Raw genomic sequence first — 14,650 nt, 5'->3', positions numbered from 1 at the left:
GGGGGGGAGAGAGAGAGGAGAAGAAATACCGATGACCGTTCCACCGCTTGGGCCCATCCTTGAAGATCTGCAGCAGAGCGGGGCCGACGTCGTGCTCGGCGTCGAGCCAGGGCAGAGGCACGTCCGGGTCGAAGGGGGCGTGCCACTCGAAGCAGCCGTCGGGCATGAGCTCCATCTGGAAGAGCGGGTAGGGGAGACTGGTGAAGTTGTTGTTGTAGATGCCGGTGTAGACGAAGGTGGCGGGGAGACCGAGCTGGCGGATGTAGTTTTCGACGGTGAACTTGGGGGCCCAGAGGGGCACGGGGGGCCAGGGCCCGTGGACGGAATGGTCGGGCATACTGCTGTAGATGTAGTGTTGGATGGAGCCGGCGCGTTTGGCGGCGTCGGCGAGGGCGCGGCCGATGGCGACCTCATCGCCGGCCTGGGAGGTAGTGTTGATGAAGGCGAGGGTGGCGCCGTCGAAGAGGGCGTCCATCAGGGGCGTGTTGCCGAGGAGGGGACCCTGGAAGAGGGTGACGTTGGGGAGGGACTCGAGCTCCTCGGCGATGATGCCTTTGAGGGAATGAATCTGAGCGCGCACATTGTGCCCGACGGCGGAGGCGACGCGGATGAGGGAGGCGGCCTGACGACCGGTGGCGTTGACGACGGCGATAGTTTTTTTGGGTTGTGTCATGGTCTGCGGGGTAGAGAGATGGGTAAGAAGAGCAGAGATGGAAGATGCGGAGAGTAGAGACTAGAGATGCATGGAGTGGAGGTAAGAGGAGACGAGTAGGAGAGGAGTCGGAGAGGAGTTAGAGGAGGTAGAGGTAGAGAGGAGGGTGGTGTAGAGGAGAAGGTAGAGAGGAGGGACACAAGTAGATAGAGATCGTGACCCCAAGGTCGTTGCGTCTTTATTCTGCTTCTTCACGTTATTCCCAAAAGCACCGGAAAATCATGATTCGACCAGGCTTTTTTATTTTTAAATATTATCTAATGAGGGATTTCTACGTGGATCGGATCCAGATTCCACTCCATCACGCAATTAAATCGATAGAAAGGAAAAACTCTTCAGATCAGGGGAGTCCAGCACCTCCTGGTCTGGATTGGGATCGTCTGGCCGATGCGCTTCCGAGCATTCTGATCGAGTAATGGAAATAGTCATAGAATGGTCGAGTAAGGAGTCATCGATGCATCTGGTACATCTGCATCTTCTATATCGTCCGATTCTGTCTCTACCCTATTCTTCCTCAGACTTAATTCTACACTCCGCTACTACGTACTGCTCTATTACCCTACTCCCTCCTCCCTCCTCTATTGCCCTACGACCTCGAAATCCGCCTCGAAATCCTACGGATTAACACGACTTTCTCTTACGTAAATCATGCACCCGATCTCTTCTCTCTCCACCCACGTTGCGGCACACGGCACTCTCCGCCTCTTCTACATACTTCGATCTGTTCTCTGCCCATCCGCCTGCAGACTGATAACCCATCCGCCATATTCCATGCCGTTCCTTCTATGCCGGACGCCCCGGTCATCCTCCATCCCTTTATACAGTAGACATCTCCGCGGATCACGGCGCGGACCCCGCTATCGGATGGATCTCCTCTTCCTCCTGCATCTCCCGCACTCCCACCCCCGCCATCCCCCAAACCCCGGGTCTGCGCCGCCCCAACAACTTCGCCGCTGCCCACTCCTCCGAATGTAAATGGGCCCCCGACTGTCGCAGCAGCTGCACATGCTCGCTCAGCCCTGCGTTCGCCGCCAGAAACAGGGGCGTGCGGCCATTGCGGTTTCGCAAGTGGACCGACCCTCCGCGCAGCAGAAGCTCCCGCAAGATCTCCAACGACGGCGCTGTCGCCGCCAGATGCTGTTGTTCCCATTAGCCCATCGTACGCCGTAACAGAGGATCTACCTGATCCAACGCCCGCAACACATACCATCGGTGTGTTCCCCGAGTAGTCTGCATCGTTGAGGAGCCAATCATGCTCCAACTTGAGGATCTCCCGCACTCGTTCCACCTCCCCCTGCGCAATCGCATATCCCAGCTGCGTCAGCGCCTGCACCCGCTCCGGGAGCCCGTCGCTCTCCGGATGCTGGAAGACCGGCCGCGATGTCGCCGTTAACTCCCCACAGAGCGACACCGACATCTGCTTGGCCACCGTAGTCGGCGTCGCGTCCGGGAGCGCCAGGAGGTACGCCAGTTTCGTCAGCGCCGCCTCCGTGGTCATGTCGAACCCGGCCACCACGCCCGCCTTCGACAGACTCATCCCCGTGGCATACACCGGGCTCACGCTCCCGGTGAGGCCTGTAGTCACAGCTAGTTAGTCTTTTTTTTTTTTTTTTTTCGACAAGGCCACAGAGCGAGCAGAGGGGAAAAAAAAAACCTACACTGCGTCACGTTCACAATCACAATCCCCCGCTGGATCGCATCCGCCAGCACCTTCGTCATGGCGTTATCCTGCCCGTGCGGCGCATTCCCCGCGCCAAACGTCTCCAGCACCAACCCGCGCAGCCCGTCCAGCCGCAGCACCGCATCGACCATCTCCGGCTGGATGCCCGGGAAGATGCGCAGACAGGCCACATGCGACGTGTCCAGGTTCGTCTGGATGCGGAAGTGGTCGAGGCGCCGCGGGCGGTGGACGAGCGACCACTGGACGTTGGTGCGCATGGAGGTGGTGACGGCCAGCGGCGGGAAGTTGGGCGAGTCGAAGGCGGCAAAGTCGCTGGCGGCGACCTTGCTGGCGCGATTGCCCCGGAACAGCTTGTTGTTGAAGTAGAGACACACCTCGGGGATCATGAAGTGGCCGGCGACGACGAGCGACCCGAGCAGGTTGTCCGTCGCGTCGTTCTGCAGCTCCAGCATCGGCGCCTGCGACCCCGTCAGCACCACCGACTTGCCCAGATTGCCCAGCATGAAGCTCAGCGCCGAGCACGTATACGCCAGGCTGTCCGTGCCATGCAACACCACGAACGCGTCGAACCGCGTGTAGTTGCGCTCGACCGTCCGCGCGATCTGCGCCCACCCCTTCGCGTCGATCGAGCTGCTGTCCAGCAGCTCCTCGAACTCGAACACCGTGTACCGCACCTGCCGGCCGTACGTCGTCGGCGGCGTCCGCAGGCTCGCGTGCGCCTGCACCGTCCCCGTCGCGTTCACCACCACGTCCATGCTGACCGGCTCCGACCCGTCGTTGAACGTCGGCACCCGCGCCAGACATTGCTCCTGGAAGCCCCGCGCCGGCACGAAACCGGACGGGGAGGGTCGCATGCAGATCGTCCCGCCCGTCATGATGATGAGGACCCGCGACTCGGGGATGGAGACCGGCTGTTCCTCCATTGTCTTTTTTCCGTATCTGTAGTGTATGCCGGTAAGTGTATATGTGTATATCTCTAGGTTCGTGTGCGTTAGGTTGAGTCTAGGGCATGCTGCATTGAGATGATGGGATGTGAAGATGGTGATTACGTACTGGCAGCGATTAAGTTTTATTGGCGGAGAACTTCCGCAGACCCCAACGTCTCCAACTGTTGGAGCAGTTGGAGTATCTATCAGGAACTTCTACTTCGACTTCACCTTCATGAAACTGCTCAACGCTTAAGGGTATTTATGTACATCTAAAACTCATCTATACAAACTATTCGCTGCCCTCCACGCAACTCACACTCCCCCGGTACGAGCGTCGTCCTCTCACAAACCAGTCGCACAAGATGATGAACACCACGACGCCATACACCGCAGAAACATAATTCATATCTGAATCAGTCAGCCATCAACCTCACACGCACACCCCAAACACACACAGATACTTACTCCCAGTCGTGACGGGCATCGTCGACGGAAACGAATACATCACCAGGCAGAACAGCGTCCACGCCAGGGTGACGAGGTTCGCAAAGGCGCCCCATCCGCCGAGCCAGAACGGCCCATGGGCGATGTTATTGCGGCCCCGGATCCAGAGACAGATCACGGGGATGGAGTAGGACATATACAGCAGCGTGATGCACGCCGTGACCATGCTGTTGAACGCGGTCGAGGACCCGAGATACAGCAGGCCGAGCACGCCGACGATGAACGAGCTCACACTGTGCGCCACCAGGGGCACGTCCAGCGTCGGGTCGACGCGCGCCAGCCACTGATGACCGGGCATGCCGCGGTCGCGGGCAAACGCCCAGCACAGGCGTGACTGCCACGTGTGGCACGCGATCATGCAGCCCATGCCCGTCACCAGCAGCAGGGTCTCGAGGACGATGGCGCCGGGCACGTTCTCCAGGGCCTGGTAGTAGAGCTCGAGGATGGGGACGCCGGTGGCGGTGTTGAGCAGGGTGTTGAGGTCCTTCAGGCTGAAGAACATCGACACGCAGTAGGTCCAGGAGGTGACGAAGCCGATGGCGACGGTGGCCAGGATGGCGATGGGGATGTTGCGCTCGGGCTGCGGCACCTCCTCGGCGAGATGCGTCGCCGAGTCGAGGCACGCGAAGATCCAGTTCGGGTTGATCAGCCCCACGATGAACGCCATGCCGTCGGACTTCCACCCCGTCGAGTTGACAAAGTGCCCGAAGACGTACGCCCCGCTGGCGTGCGTCTTCGCGCACGCCGGCACCGTCACCAGGATCACGAGGAACGAGAGCAGCGAGATGTACAGCGTCGCCTTGGCCACCGCCGGCAGCGTCTTCCCCCAGCAGTTGAACAAATAACAAAAAAAGTTGATGACCTGGTACGCCACGACCGTGTGCCACGGTTTCGGGACACTGTCGGTTACGATTCGTTAGCATGCTGCTGCGCTTTCACCGGGGGGTGTAGACCCAAGGCGTACAATTCAGGATGGCCCAGTTGCCACATGCCGACGCCGGCGGAACCCAGACTGAGCACGACGCTCGCGCAGGCGAAGATGGCACCCGCGTAGCCGAACCAGCCGGTCAGGTAGGACGCGAAGCGAGACCATTTCTTCGGGGCCAGCTGGTCGGCCCAGAAGTATTGGCCGCCCGCGTTGGGCATGGCGCTCGCCAGCTCCGACAGCGAGGACGCTACGCACGTCGAGATGAACGTGATCCAGAGCAGGCCGTACACGATCAGCACGGTGCCGCCGGAGCTGATCCCTGTGACCAGCGAGGCGGAGATCCCGAACCATGAATTCGACATGCAGAAGGCGATGCCAATCAGGGACAGGATGCTGAAGTTGCGCCGCAGGTCCTGCGTGTAGCCCATCTCGGCCAATCTGATAGCGTCAGCATCGTCCCCGTTAGCTGGCTTCTTCTCGATTGAGGACGCCGGCCTCATGCTGGGCGTCTTTTCTAGATCGTGGTCGCTCATGGTGCGGATGGATCGAGGTGTGGCGCTGGGGCTCCCGGTCTATGTGATCGCGTGGGTGGTCCTAGATGAGTTGCAGTTGAGAATCTTTCGAGTACTCCTGTCGCTTAGGGGCTAGTTGCGCTGGCTGGATTCGTCTTCTAGCGGTTCGCCTCGGGGTAGTTGCTGCTGTTGGACGTTGGCTGCGGCTGGCAAGTTGATCCCGTTTCGAAGTCGCAAATGGCGTGGGACGTTGTCGCAATCGGGAAGAGGCTGAATGAGCCGGCTGATACGGCGATACAGTGGCAGAGGACAACGAAGCAATCACTACTACAGAACTCAATCTGCGTTGTTGCTTGTTCTGGTGCTATCAACAAAGGCAGGACGAGATGGCAACGAAGAATGGCTAAAGGATGCCTAATGTCACCATAGAGAGGGCAAGATAACAGACACCACCGCAAGTGATTGCAGATGGAGAAGGCCAGGACAAATAGACGGAGGAGAGTAGGAGAGGGAAGTGCAAAAGGATTGCTCTGTGGGAACGGCTTCAAGATTTTATGTCTGGTTTGGCCTCCGTTGCATCATTTTCGCACTGTCCGCTCCACCGACTCGATCACTGCACTTGCTGAGTTCCGAAGTTCTCCATGCCTCGCGCATCCTGCTGTCTCACTCCACTGTAAGTCCGCCGAATCCAACTGAAGTACACCCGCGTTGATTCGTTCCCACGCTTTGCCTGGTTCGAAGGAACAACTCTGCGTGAGGGGCATACATAGCAAGATCAAGAGGATCCTCCCGTATACCCCCGCAAGGGCGAGTGCGGCAATGCCTTTTACCAAGCGGGAGAGAGCTCAAGTGGCAGCCTGGGATACATTAGGATAGTTGCACGATATCGTTGGTCGATCCTTACTCTCGTCGGTGGTTCGCCTCCACTTGTTCTGGGTGGATACGGTTCCGCCGAAAATTCTTAACTTTCCCCTGGACAATTGCATTGGATATCTGAACGGGGGTTTCTGCCCATTTCTCTCTTTTCCCAGAGATTACGTACGTCATAGCCCTAACCCACCAGGCCACTTGCTCGGAGGCTGCTCCGTTAGCTGCTCCTAGACTTCGGCCCGGTTCCTGGCGGCTCCATCGACAAGATGGTCCGGAAACATCGCCAAGTTTGGGCCCTACCAATGCCACTGCACGGGTAATGCGGTTGTGCGCACCAATACACGATCATGGCTGGTTGGCTTCAGTATTGAAGATTTCCGGAGCAAATGCGCGCTGCAGACTCATACTTCGAAGCTGTGGCCTGTTCATTGTCCGGCCCGGTGGCAGAGTCACTCCGCCGAGTAGTAATGAATTCCAAAGCGGATACCAGTGGATCTCGTTCAATGCGATTATCTGATTCGCCAATCGATGCGAAACGAGCTTCGTGAAACTCGAGGCATTTTTCTCTTCTCGGTTGCGTAATGAGCCACTGCCTAATGATACTGCCTAATCCCGTCTGGGCTGGGGGGGGGGGTTTTCTTGGGGCGCTTTCAATGTGTCTTCTGGTGCAACATCCCAATTGCGCACCAAAAGATGTACGTCGAACTCTTTGCGGTAATTTGAGTTATCCGGCGCCCACGAGCTCGGCTGATCTCCTGTTGAGTCGGGGTGAAGCGTGTAACAATCATTACCCTATCGGGTAAACCAAACCAGACATGTACTGCGTAGAAGGTCCTCCCTACTGGCTACCGGCGATCCTTGTTGGCGGCCTGTTAGTACAGTTTAGGATACATTTTACGGCCGATGCCGGCGTCTATGTCGCGCGAAACGCCATCTAGAAAAGGCCCTGTTGGGAAAGCGTAGATAAACCTAGTGGAAGTTGTGGTTGGAGAAGACAAAAGCTTGGAGACCATTCCCTGTTTGGGCATAGTCTGCTGTTGATAGTCGACGGCGTATCTATACCGCACGAGGTATTCTTTTGTCTGGAGATATACTACTAATTGTCTCCTGGGGTATTATTCCTCGTTTAGGAATTATATTAAGCTTCCGTTGTCATTACGAAATCTCGTTTTGGACGACGTTCTGCTTCGACTTCCTAGTTATTTCTATTTTCCCAAGCTTTATGGTTGACCTGTGAATAATCTGACAACTCTTCTCTACAGCCTGTATTAGATGTATGTACTTGGAGATATTGGTAATGGCATATGTTAGGGAATTAAAGGGCCGTGGGGTAAATTGCCGACTTTTCCATCGGGATCTGTATCCAGGCCCGTGGGGTAGTGCCTCCGATATGTACATCTCTATTAAATTTTTGGACTAAGCAGAGATCCGACGAACGGCGACGCGGAAGGAAAGGGCAGTTACAGAGGTTTGAACTTTACCTGTTGCTGCCAACTTCAAATGGAAAAGCGACATCTCGGTTGGAAGCATCCTCCTAGAACTGCGATTTAACAAGACACCAAAACAAGATTGTCAAAATTTATAAACTCGCTCTGCTCATATCGTCAATTAACGTGAGACTCAAAAGTTCAACTAGCAGAGACTAAACGTCGGGACCGGAAAACAGCAACGGAGATAGAACGAGAAATGTATGGCCGTCCAGTATACCCATCAGGAGCTGAAAATGTATGAATTGGCAATATTTTCTCAGTGACATGCTTCTTCTCAAGTAATTTCTCGCCGGCCCGATACGTACTGCTCTCGTTTGGGTTGGAAAATCTGAGCTTCGTCCGCTCAAAGCCCTTCCCTCGTCTCTTGACTAACATGGGAGCGGGGTATAACGCTGACTGCTCTGAGAAGCGCCAGTGTGAAGACTGCTAACGGCTCCCGAACAGTTGAAGACAATACAAAATGAAAAAGTGCCGTGCTTGACGTGTTAACAAGCTCTTCCAATCGTTCCAGTGTCTACAGATCATGCGTTAGGTGCCTTTAAAGAGGTCCACCTCTGTTTATTCCGGCTTCTCTTCCCAAATAGGCGAAACCGACACATAAAAGAATATCCTCGCAAAAAACTAAGCAGAGTCAAACACGCATATCAGAATGAGCCCCGATGGCATGGCCTGGGAACAAGCCGAGGAAACGTCGGATAATTGGCTTGTTCAGTTTCTTAAACTCGACATCCTGAGACGGATCGCAAATTTTATCCTGAAGCACGGCAGGGGCATTGGGACCGAATTTGCTATACTTAGAAAGGGCTCTTATGGCATCTCCTTGCGGTTAAAATACCGAAATGGAGCTACCGTGATCCGGCTATCGCAGCCTGATGCTATTCTTTTCCGGAAGAGAAGGTCATAAATGAGGTTGCTACGATGCAATTTCTTGCAAACCAGACATCAATGCCTATTCCTTTCATTTCTTCACTCGGGCACGAAGCAGGAGATTTCTCTCGGGCTCAGTCCATTTATTATGATGGATAATATCGAGCATGAAACTAAAATATACGATGTTCTTAACACAACTGGATGTCCGAAAAAGGAGCAGGGGCTGTTATTATGAGCAGATGGCGAAAGTTCTGCTTCGGCTCTCCACGCCCTCTTTGCCTCGCATAGGCTCTCTCCGCCAGATTGATGATTTCACCTGGAAAGTATGCGGACGTTAACCTTGAGCATCTGGTCAGCCAACGAAACGACTCTATAGAGTCTGCAGATAACTGCCGACGGAAATTCGTGGCACGGCAGCTTTTTCGTAAGCTCGCCAAGGACAAAAGACTCACAAACCCATCGCTCGAAAAATGGGCCGTTGAAAAATTTGGTGTGATGATTTACGCCAGCTAACGTGCTTCTTAATGAAAATATGCAAATCCGGTGTGGTAAATTGGAAGTTCAAATACGCAGCGCCAACTGAATTTTCCCTTGCCCCGCCTTGGTGGTTACTTCTTGAGAAACCTGAATACTGGTCAAACGGTATTGAGGACTGGAAAACAGTGTTCAGCTATCGTCGAAAGCTCAGGACAATGAAGAATTGTGAAGACGCAGCAATCCAAGAAGGCCGGATGGGAGCGGATCAGCGACTCTCCGGTCCTATGCATGAGAGCTGGGAGAGTGGGGATTTCTGGGTATTGAATGCAGCATTGTGCAGTTTTGCCTTTGATGTGATCTACTGGCAGAAGATTGATCCGCGGTTTTTGGACCTACCGAGAGTCCCGAGGGAGCGTGGAAGGAAAGACTCAGCCTATTAGATAAAGATGTGATGGATGAGATGGAACTGCTGGTCGCTAAGAAACTAGGCGAGATGAATACCAGGGTTCTGGCGTGGGACCCGGATGAGTATATCGTAGCCTTTCGACAACAGCTGATGAGACAGGAGAAAAGGGCGAATGAAGAATCGGGAGTCAAAATGGACGGGTTGGGGGAAAATGGTCATGAAGACTGAATGAATGCGAGCGAGATTAAACTCTATGTTTAGAATGTAGAGATCGAACCGAATGTACAAGGTACGGTGTACACACAAGCTTCATTCATAGACCATTGTTATACGACTTCCGCTTTAGGCCCTCTTGGCGGCTTTTCTGGCCTGCATAATGTAATTCAAGATTAAGTCACGTCTTGGGAGTCCCTAGGAGAGAACTGTGAAGACAAAGAGACAACACTGGTGAGCGATGGACTACTGGTACTGCGAGATATATAGTATGCAGAGATGTTCAATGCCAGGAACGCCAACATAGCTGAATGGTGGACATATCAGACGGCACATAATGACGTGCCATTTGTGACATATTTCGGCTGCATATACCTTTATATTGAGTACAAGATACAATCCTTTTCAATTCGAACGAAGCTACTAGCTAAGACTTGAAAAACAAAAGTAACCATTTGACATACGAAGATGTTATTCATATCCTCGTCTGTATACCGTTGTTGGAAGACAGAACCAACTTATCACCAATATCATATTCTACACCAACTAGTGTCGAAGTCGGCCAGTCAGATCCACCAAGACCGTGGATCCTATCTCTCGTCTCCGATAAAGTTGTCGCACGATTGTAGCCGAAACATCGTAGAAGGTCATGACGGAGCATTCGGAGCAGATGAAACAGCATACTTCACAAAGCGCTTAGAGAATTGTCTCGCAATTTTTACTGTCTTGGATAGTCGCGAAATTGGATGGATCATGTGCTTCGACCCCGCCTGCATCATTCATCAACTTCCGACACCTACCGGCCAAGCACGATGTATCCGGAGTACATTCCCCTCCGACCACTGTCAAGCCCGAGCCTATTCGATTCACCAACTCTAGCGAAATTGAATATCTTGGTTATCCTCCAGATTTCTTGGCGAGAGACGCGATGGTTGAGCCCGACACTGGTCCACAGTTCGCCCGGACATTCTGAAACCTCCGGGTTTCGTCTAGTTCATCCAGTGGGAAACGATGGCGACAGAAATCCTCAACGGTGGCTGGGTTAATATATTCCAGGCAGGGATTCCACGCGATACGATCGTACGGTTAGATTGTTAGATTAATTAACCAGCGCAGGTCCCTGTTGTCCATCATCGCTTTGATGTCACCGCCAGATTCCCATCACATTTCGCTAGACGTTAGCGGCCACTAGTCAGGAATGGCAGCCGAAAAAATAGCCTCTTTTCTCTCCCTTTTGCTCGACCCTAAACTTTGTTCGCCTGATTCAGGACGCACGCCGAACGTTGATTCGAGCCGGCGTCGTTTCACGCCTTCACACCATCGCACTCAACTGGGATTCGGTTGGCGGAGCCGTTTTGACGTGAGGGCCCCCAGAGTTTGTGCTGGCCACTCCTGACGAACTGCCGTCGCTACCCCTGGAGATCAGTAATTTGATGAATGGGTCAAGTGGGGACCCCATAGGAACCGTCGGGCACTGCCTCGCTTGGCTTGTTTTTTAGGCCTGCACTGGGAAATGAGCCCAGTCAACAACCACCTTTCGACCTTGCAGAAAATCCCACGAGCGGTTCCGGGAACTCATTCGCGCGTTCCTTAATTTGCCCAAGTTATTGGAGTGAACGTGATTCTGGGTCTATGGAAGACGCGAGGTGGACATGCAGCCCCAGTGTGTAGGCGAAGTGGCTCCCGCAGACGAAGGCTCCATCCGCAACATGATGGGAGGGGCGGCTATTATGAGCTGATCACCGACTCCTACGGTCCTTATCGGTTTAGACCCCTATTGCAGTAGGGGAAAAAAATTCAATAGTGAGAGGTTTAGGTTCTTAGCAGCCAATGGCCAAGCTCTTGTGCTCTTGAGATTTTCTGGGTCGGATCGGCCAGCGTTCATTAGGGGGAGGGAAAAAAACCCCAAAGAAAGGGGCAATAGGAACAGAGAACGGCCCATTGTACAGACACAAAGTCATTGATGATTGGACCCTTGGATAGCGAGTTGGTGATTCCATCGTCCCGAACAGGCAAATGACTGCTCCTCTGCCAGACGCATCGCCCGTTTAAAACCAACTGCCCCTGGCCCTCTCTCCCTTCCCCACGTTATTAGACGTAGTGGACGTCTTTTTTCGCTCCTTTCCTGCTTGGATTGTATCCTTCTTGCTGCCTTTCGTTCCTGCGGCCGTCATTCGTTCCAGTCCCTCGTTTGCCTCTTTATCTTCTGGCTTTCTGTCGTCGTGAACGTGCGATTCCCCAGACCAAAAGAACGATCAGTACGATTAGTTCCTTCGGCAATACCCCCTGCATTCTTGATCGAATTCCCAAACGCCTCTCATTCATCGGTCTCCAGAGGTGATTCAAGGTATTGATCGACAACCCTTGACTACTACAAGAAGGGTATGTCCACATTCTCTTTTCTCAGATGCAAAAGCATATTGCGGTCGCTTTCCTCGTAGATTCCATCTCCCAGACGCTGTTCCAACACCTCGTGAGAATGTGGTGGCAAAGTAATGGGGAGGGAGTTCGCATGCAAGGGAGCCCACCTCCTTGTTAGCCACAAGCCACTTGCATCAAACACTGTTTGGAAACAGGCTGCTGTCTACTGCACTTCCAGAACCCGATTCCTTCAGGGTCGTGTCTCCTGCATTTTGTGCTCTGGGTCTGATGTCATCGTGTTTCGACCGTTGTTTTTGTTGATGTTATGCGCTATCCCAACATCCGCCCTGGCCCTGGATAACATCACCGCCGCTCTTCACACCCTACAACTACCACAATTCGTTCCTTATTGGCGGTCATTTCTTTGGCTATGCGCTTCATGCTAACATCTCGCTCCTGGTGACGTTGTAGAATCTCGGTCTTGACGACTGAAAGTCATTTCACTCCTTTGAAGCCCACTTTAGTCACTCATTCTCGATTGTTGTCGGCCGCTACGTGATGCCCCAATCAATGCGACCAGCTACGGCGCTGGTGGCCCTTCTCGGTGCCTTCTCCAGCACCGTGGATGCTTTCTGGCGTCTTCCCTGTCGTGGACGCGCTGGCCTGGCCCGTATGGATCCGTTGATGGACCCGGGCAAGCCCTCCTACCATGTGCATTCAGTTCATGGATCTAGCGGTTAGATCCCGTCTACCCTATCTTATATAGGCCACGGACCGCGACTAATCTTTAGACAGGTTTCAGTTGGATTGCCGACACTGATATCCTTAGAGCCGGTTCTTGCACTTCTTGCGGTGTGAAGCAAGACAAGTCAGCATACTGGGCCCCTGCCCTGTATTTCATGCACGAGAATGGCGAGGCGGAGATCGTTGAAGAGGTGGGCGGCATGCTCGCGTATGTATTCCAGTCTTCAAGAGCCGACTGATTCACCACTAATCCTGTCTATTAGCTACTACCTTCTGTACGGCGAGAACGTGCAAGCTTTCCCCGATGGCTTCCGTATGATTGCAGGCGATCCTTTCCTGCGCGAGTTCCCCTGGCCTATCCCCGACCCTCCCAAGTCTGAATGGACCGGCGAACAAGCCTCTCAGAAGGCCCTCGCCCAGAAGGCCATCGGATTCAACTGCCTCAACTACGCGAAGGCTGCCGAGCCATCCCTTGGTCGCCATTTCCTCCCCAACAAGACGTACCTCGACGAGCACTGCACCGATGGCGTTCGCTTCGAACTCATGTTCCCCTCCTGCTGGAACGGCAAGGATGTCGATACGGATGACCACCAGTCGCACGTCCGCTACCCCTCCCTGGTGATGGATGGAACTTGCCCCGAAGGCTTTGAGCACCGCATTGTCTCCCTGTTCTTCGAGACTATCTGGAACACCTACGCGTTCAAAGACAAGGAAGGCTATTTCGTTCTCTCCCAGGGTGATCCCACCGGATTCGGCTATCATGGAGATTTCATGCACGGCTGGGAGTCCGGTGTTCTTGAGAAGGCTGTCCAGCAATGCACCAACCCCTCTGGGGAGGTGGCGGATTGCCCTATCTTCGAACTGCAGAGCGATGATGAGCAACAGCAGTGTACCTTTGACATCCCGGACATCCTGAAGGACGAGGATGTGGAGAAATGCACCGGTCTCCCCAACGGCCTCGCGATTGAATGGGGACCCAACTACGCTTTCCCCATCTCTTACACCACCAGCGCAGCCCCAGCCCCGACCACCAGCAAAGACTCCGGTTTCCTCGGCCTGGGAGGAATTCTGGACAACCTGCAGATCAACACTGAGTCCTCCTCGAGCACGATCACGTCTTCGACTTCGACTTCAACTTCTACATTCACCCCCACTCCGACCACCTCCTATGTCCAGGGACCGGTTACTCAAGCGGTTGTCTACGTCGAGCGGGAGATGGTCGTCCTGGTTGATGGACAGGGCAACACTATCGGCACCCAGACCGGTGACCTGGAGACCGTTTCCACTTCCTACTCCACCACTACGGAAGTCGTGTCCACCGTCGTCTCTACTGTCACCGAAGCCCCGACCAAGCGCCCCCACGCCCACAAGCGTCACGGCCATGGTCACGCACATGCGCACTAGAGTGCGGATCTCCCTCGCAGGAGCGGTCCAATTGACGAGTGATTGAGAAGACGTGCCATGACCACCATCGGACGCTACATAAACATTTCTCTGCCATTCGGAAATTGTGCCACCCTACATACTTGCTACGTACCAATTCGGCTTCTTGAGCTCCCCGCAGAGCTGCGTTCTTGGACCCCAGTGTCATATTCGCCGTCCAAGAACCCTTTTGATACTTTCATATCTTCTTCTACCATCTGTCGATGTCTTCCCCTTTCATTTAGATGTACATGTTACTCTTATCTGCTTCTTGTCCCTGAGGGAGTAAGTGAAGCGTAAGACGTCGTCTTGTTCTTCTCTTGATGAGAGCCGGGATGAGTCCTGTTAGATAGTCAATGGATGTCGCTGGAGAAATCCAGGTCCGTCATGCTCTCGTTGATCCAACTTGCGGTTTTTGTCTGCTCTTGAGTTTATCGGATGTAACGTTTGGATACCTTATAAGCAATGGATTGATGAACTATATTCCATTTGGCGGTCGTTATATCGCTTGTTTCTCTTAGACCTCGCTTC

The 14,650-nt window shown here is 53.9% G+C and overlaps 5 protein-coding genes across 5 annotated transcripts in view; 2 read left to right on the top strand and 3 right to left on the bottom strand.

Moving 5' to 3' along the window:
* BDV59DRAFT_137081 (NmrA family NAD(P)-binding protein) overlaps positions 1-1,100 on the bottom strand; it is a 1,769-nt gene extending 669 nt beyond the window's left edge. The window contains exon 1 of the mRNA XM_073687084.1: positions 30-1,100. Within this exon, the coding sequence (XP_073543361.1) occupies positions 30-673 (644 nt within the window). The 5' untranslated portion in view covers positions 674-1,100. The remainder of the gene's footprint in view (positions 1-29) is intronic.
* A 452-nt stretch (positions 1,101-1,552) lies between these two features.
* On the bottom strand, positions 1,553-3,316 carry BDV59DRAFT_205961 (putative lysophospholipase; the record flags this gene model as incomplete). Its single annotated transcript, XM_073694727.1, has 3 exons — positions 1,553-1,849; positions 1,920-2,287; positions 2,371-3,316. 3 exons carry the CDS (start codon positions 3,314-3,316, stop codon positions 1,553-1,555), a joined length of 1,611 nt encoding a protein of 536 aa, XP_073543360.1.
* A 218-nt stretch (positions 3,317-3,534) lies between these two features.
* Positions 3,535-5,395, bottom strand: BDV59DRAFT_137148 (putative choline transport protein Ctr). The gene is made up of 2 exons (XM_073687086.1): positions 4,791-5,395; positions 3,535-4,725 (listed from the first exon to the last, which is right to left on the bottom strand). Exons 1-2 carry the CDS (start codon positions 5,285-5,287, stop codon positions 3,753-3,755), a joined length of 1,470 nt encoding a protein of 489 aa, XP_073543359.1. The 5' UTR covers positions 5,288-5,395; the 3' UTR covers positions 3,535-3,752.
* A 2,880-nt stretch (positions 5,396-8,275) lies between these two features.
* BDV59DRAFT_196324 (uncharacterized protein) lies at positions 8,276-9,607 on the top strand (the record flags this gene model as incomplete). Its single annotated transcript, XM_073692701.1, has 5 exons — positions 8,276-8,523; positions 8,566-8,680; positions 8,736-8,819; positions 9,057-9,326; positions 9,374-9,607. The coding sequence occupies 5 exons, from the start codon at positions 8,276-8,278 to the stop codon at positions 9,605-9,607; spliced, it is 951 nt and encodes a 316-aa protein (XP_073543358.1).
* Positions 9,608-12,511: 2,904 nt separating this feature from the next.
* On the top strand, positions 12,512-14,101 carry BDV59DRAFT_196323 (DUF1996 domain-containing protein; the record flags this gene model as incomplete). The annotated part of the gene is made up of 3 exons (XM_073692700.1): positions 12,512-12,689; positions 12,749-12,905; positions 12,961-14,101. The coding sequence occupies 3 exons, from the start codon at positions 12,512-12,514 to the stop codon at positions 14,099-14,101; spliced, it is 1,476 nt and encodes a 491-aa protein (XP_073543357.1).
* Between the last annotated feature and the right edge of the window lie 549 nt (positions 14,102-14,650).

The sequence above is a fragment of the Aspergillus ambiguus genome (assembly GCF_047715705.1).
Source record: "Aspergillus ambiguus strain CBS 117.58 unplaced genomic scaffold BDV59scaffold_53, whole genome shotgun sequence".
Taxonomy (NCBI): domain Eukaryota; kingdom Fungi; phylum Ascomycota; class Eurotiomycetes; order Eurotiales; family Aspergillaceae; genus Aspergillus; species Aspergillus ambiguus.
This window is presented reverse-complemented; position numbering and strand designations above follow the sequence as displayed.

What these genes read in the sequence shown, in the direction of transcription:
- BDV59DRAFT_137148 (XM_073687086.1), bottom strand. Translation starts at nt 5,287, where the DNA reads ATGAGCGACCACGATCTAGAAAAGACGCCCAGCATGAGGCCGGCGTCC. An exon ending in CAACTGGGCCATCCTGAATT is followed by an intron (nt 4,726 to 4,790) that starts GTACGCCTTGGG and finishes CGTAACCGACAG; the next exon opens with TGTCCCGAAACCGTGGCACA.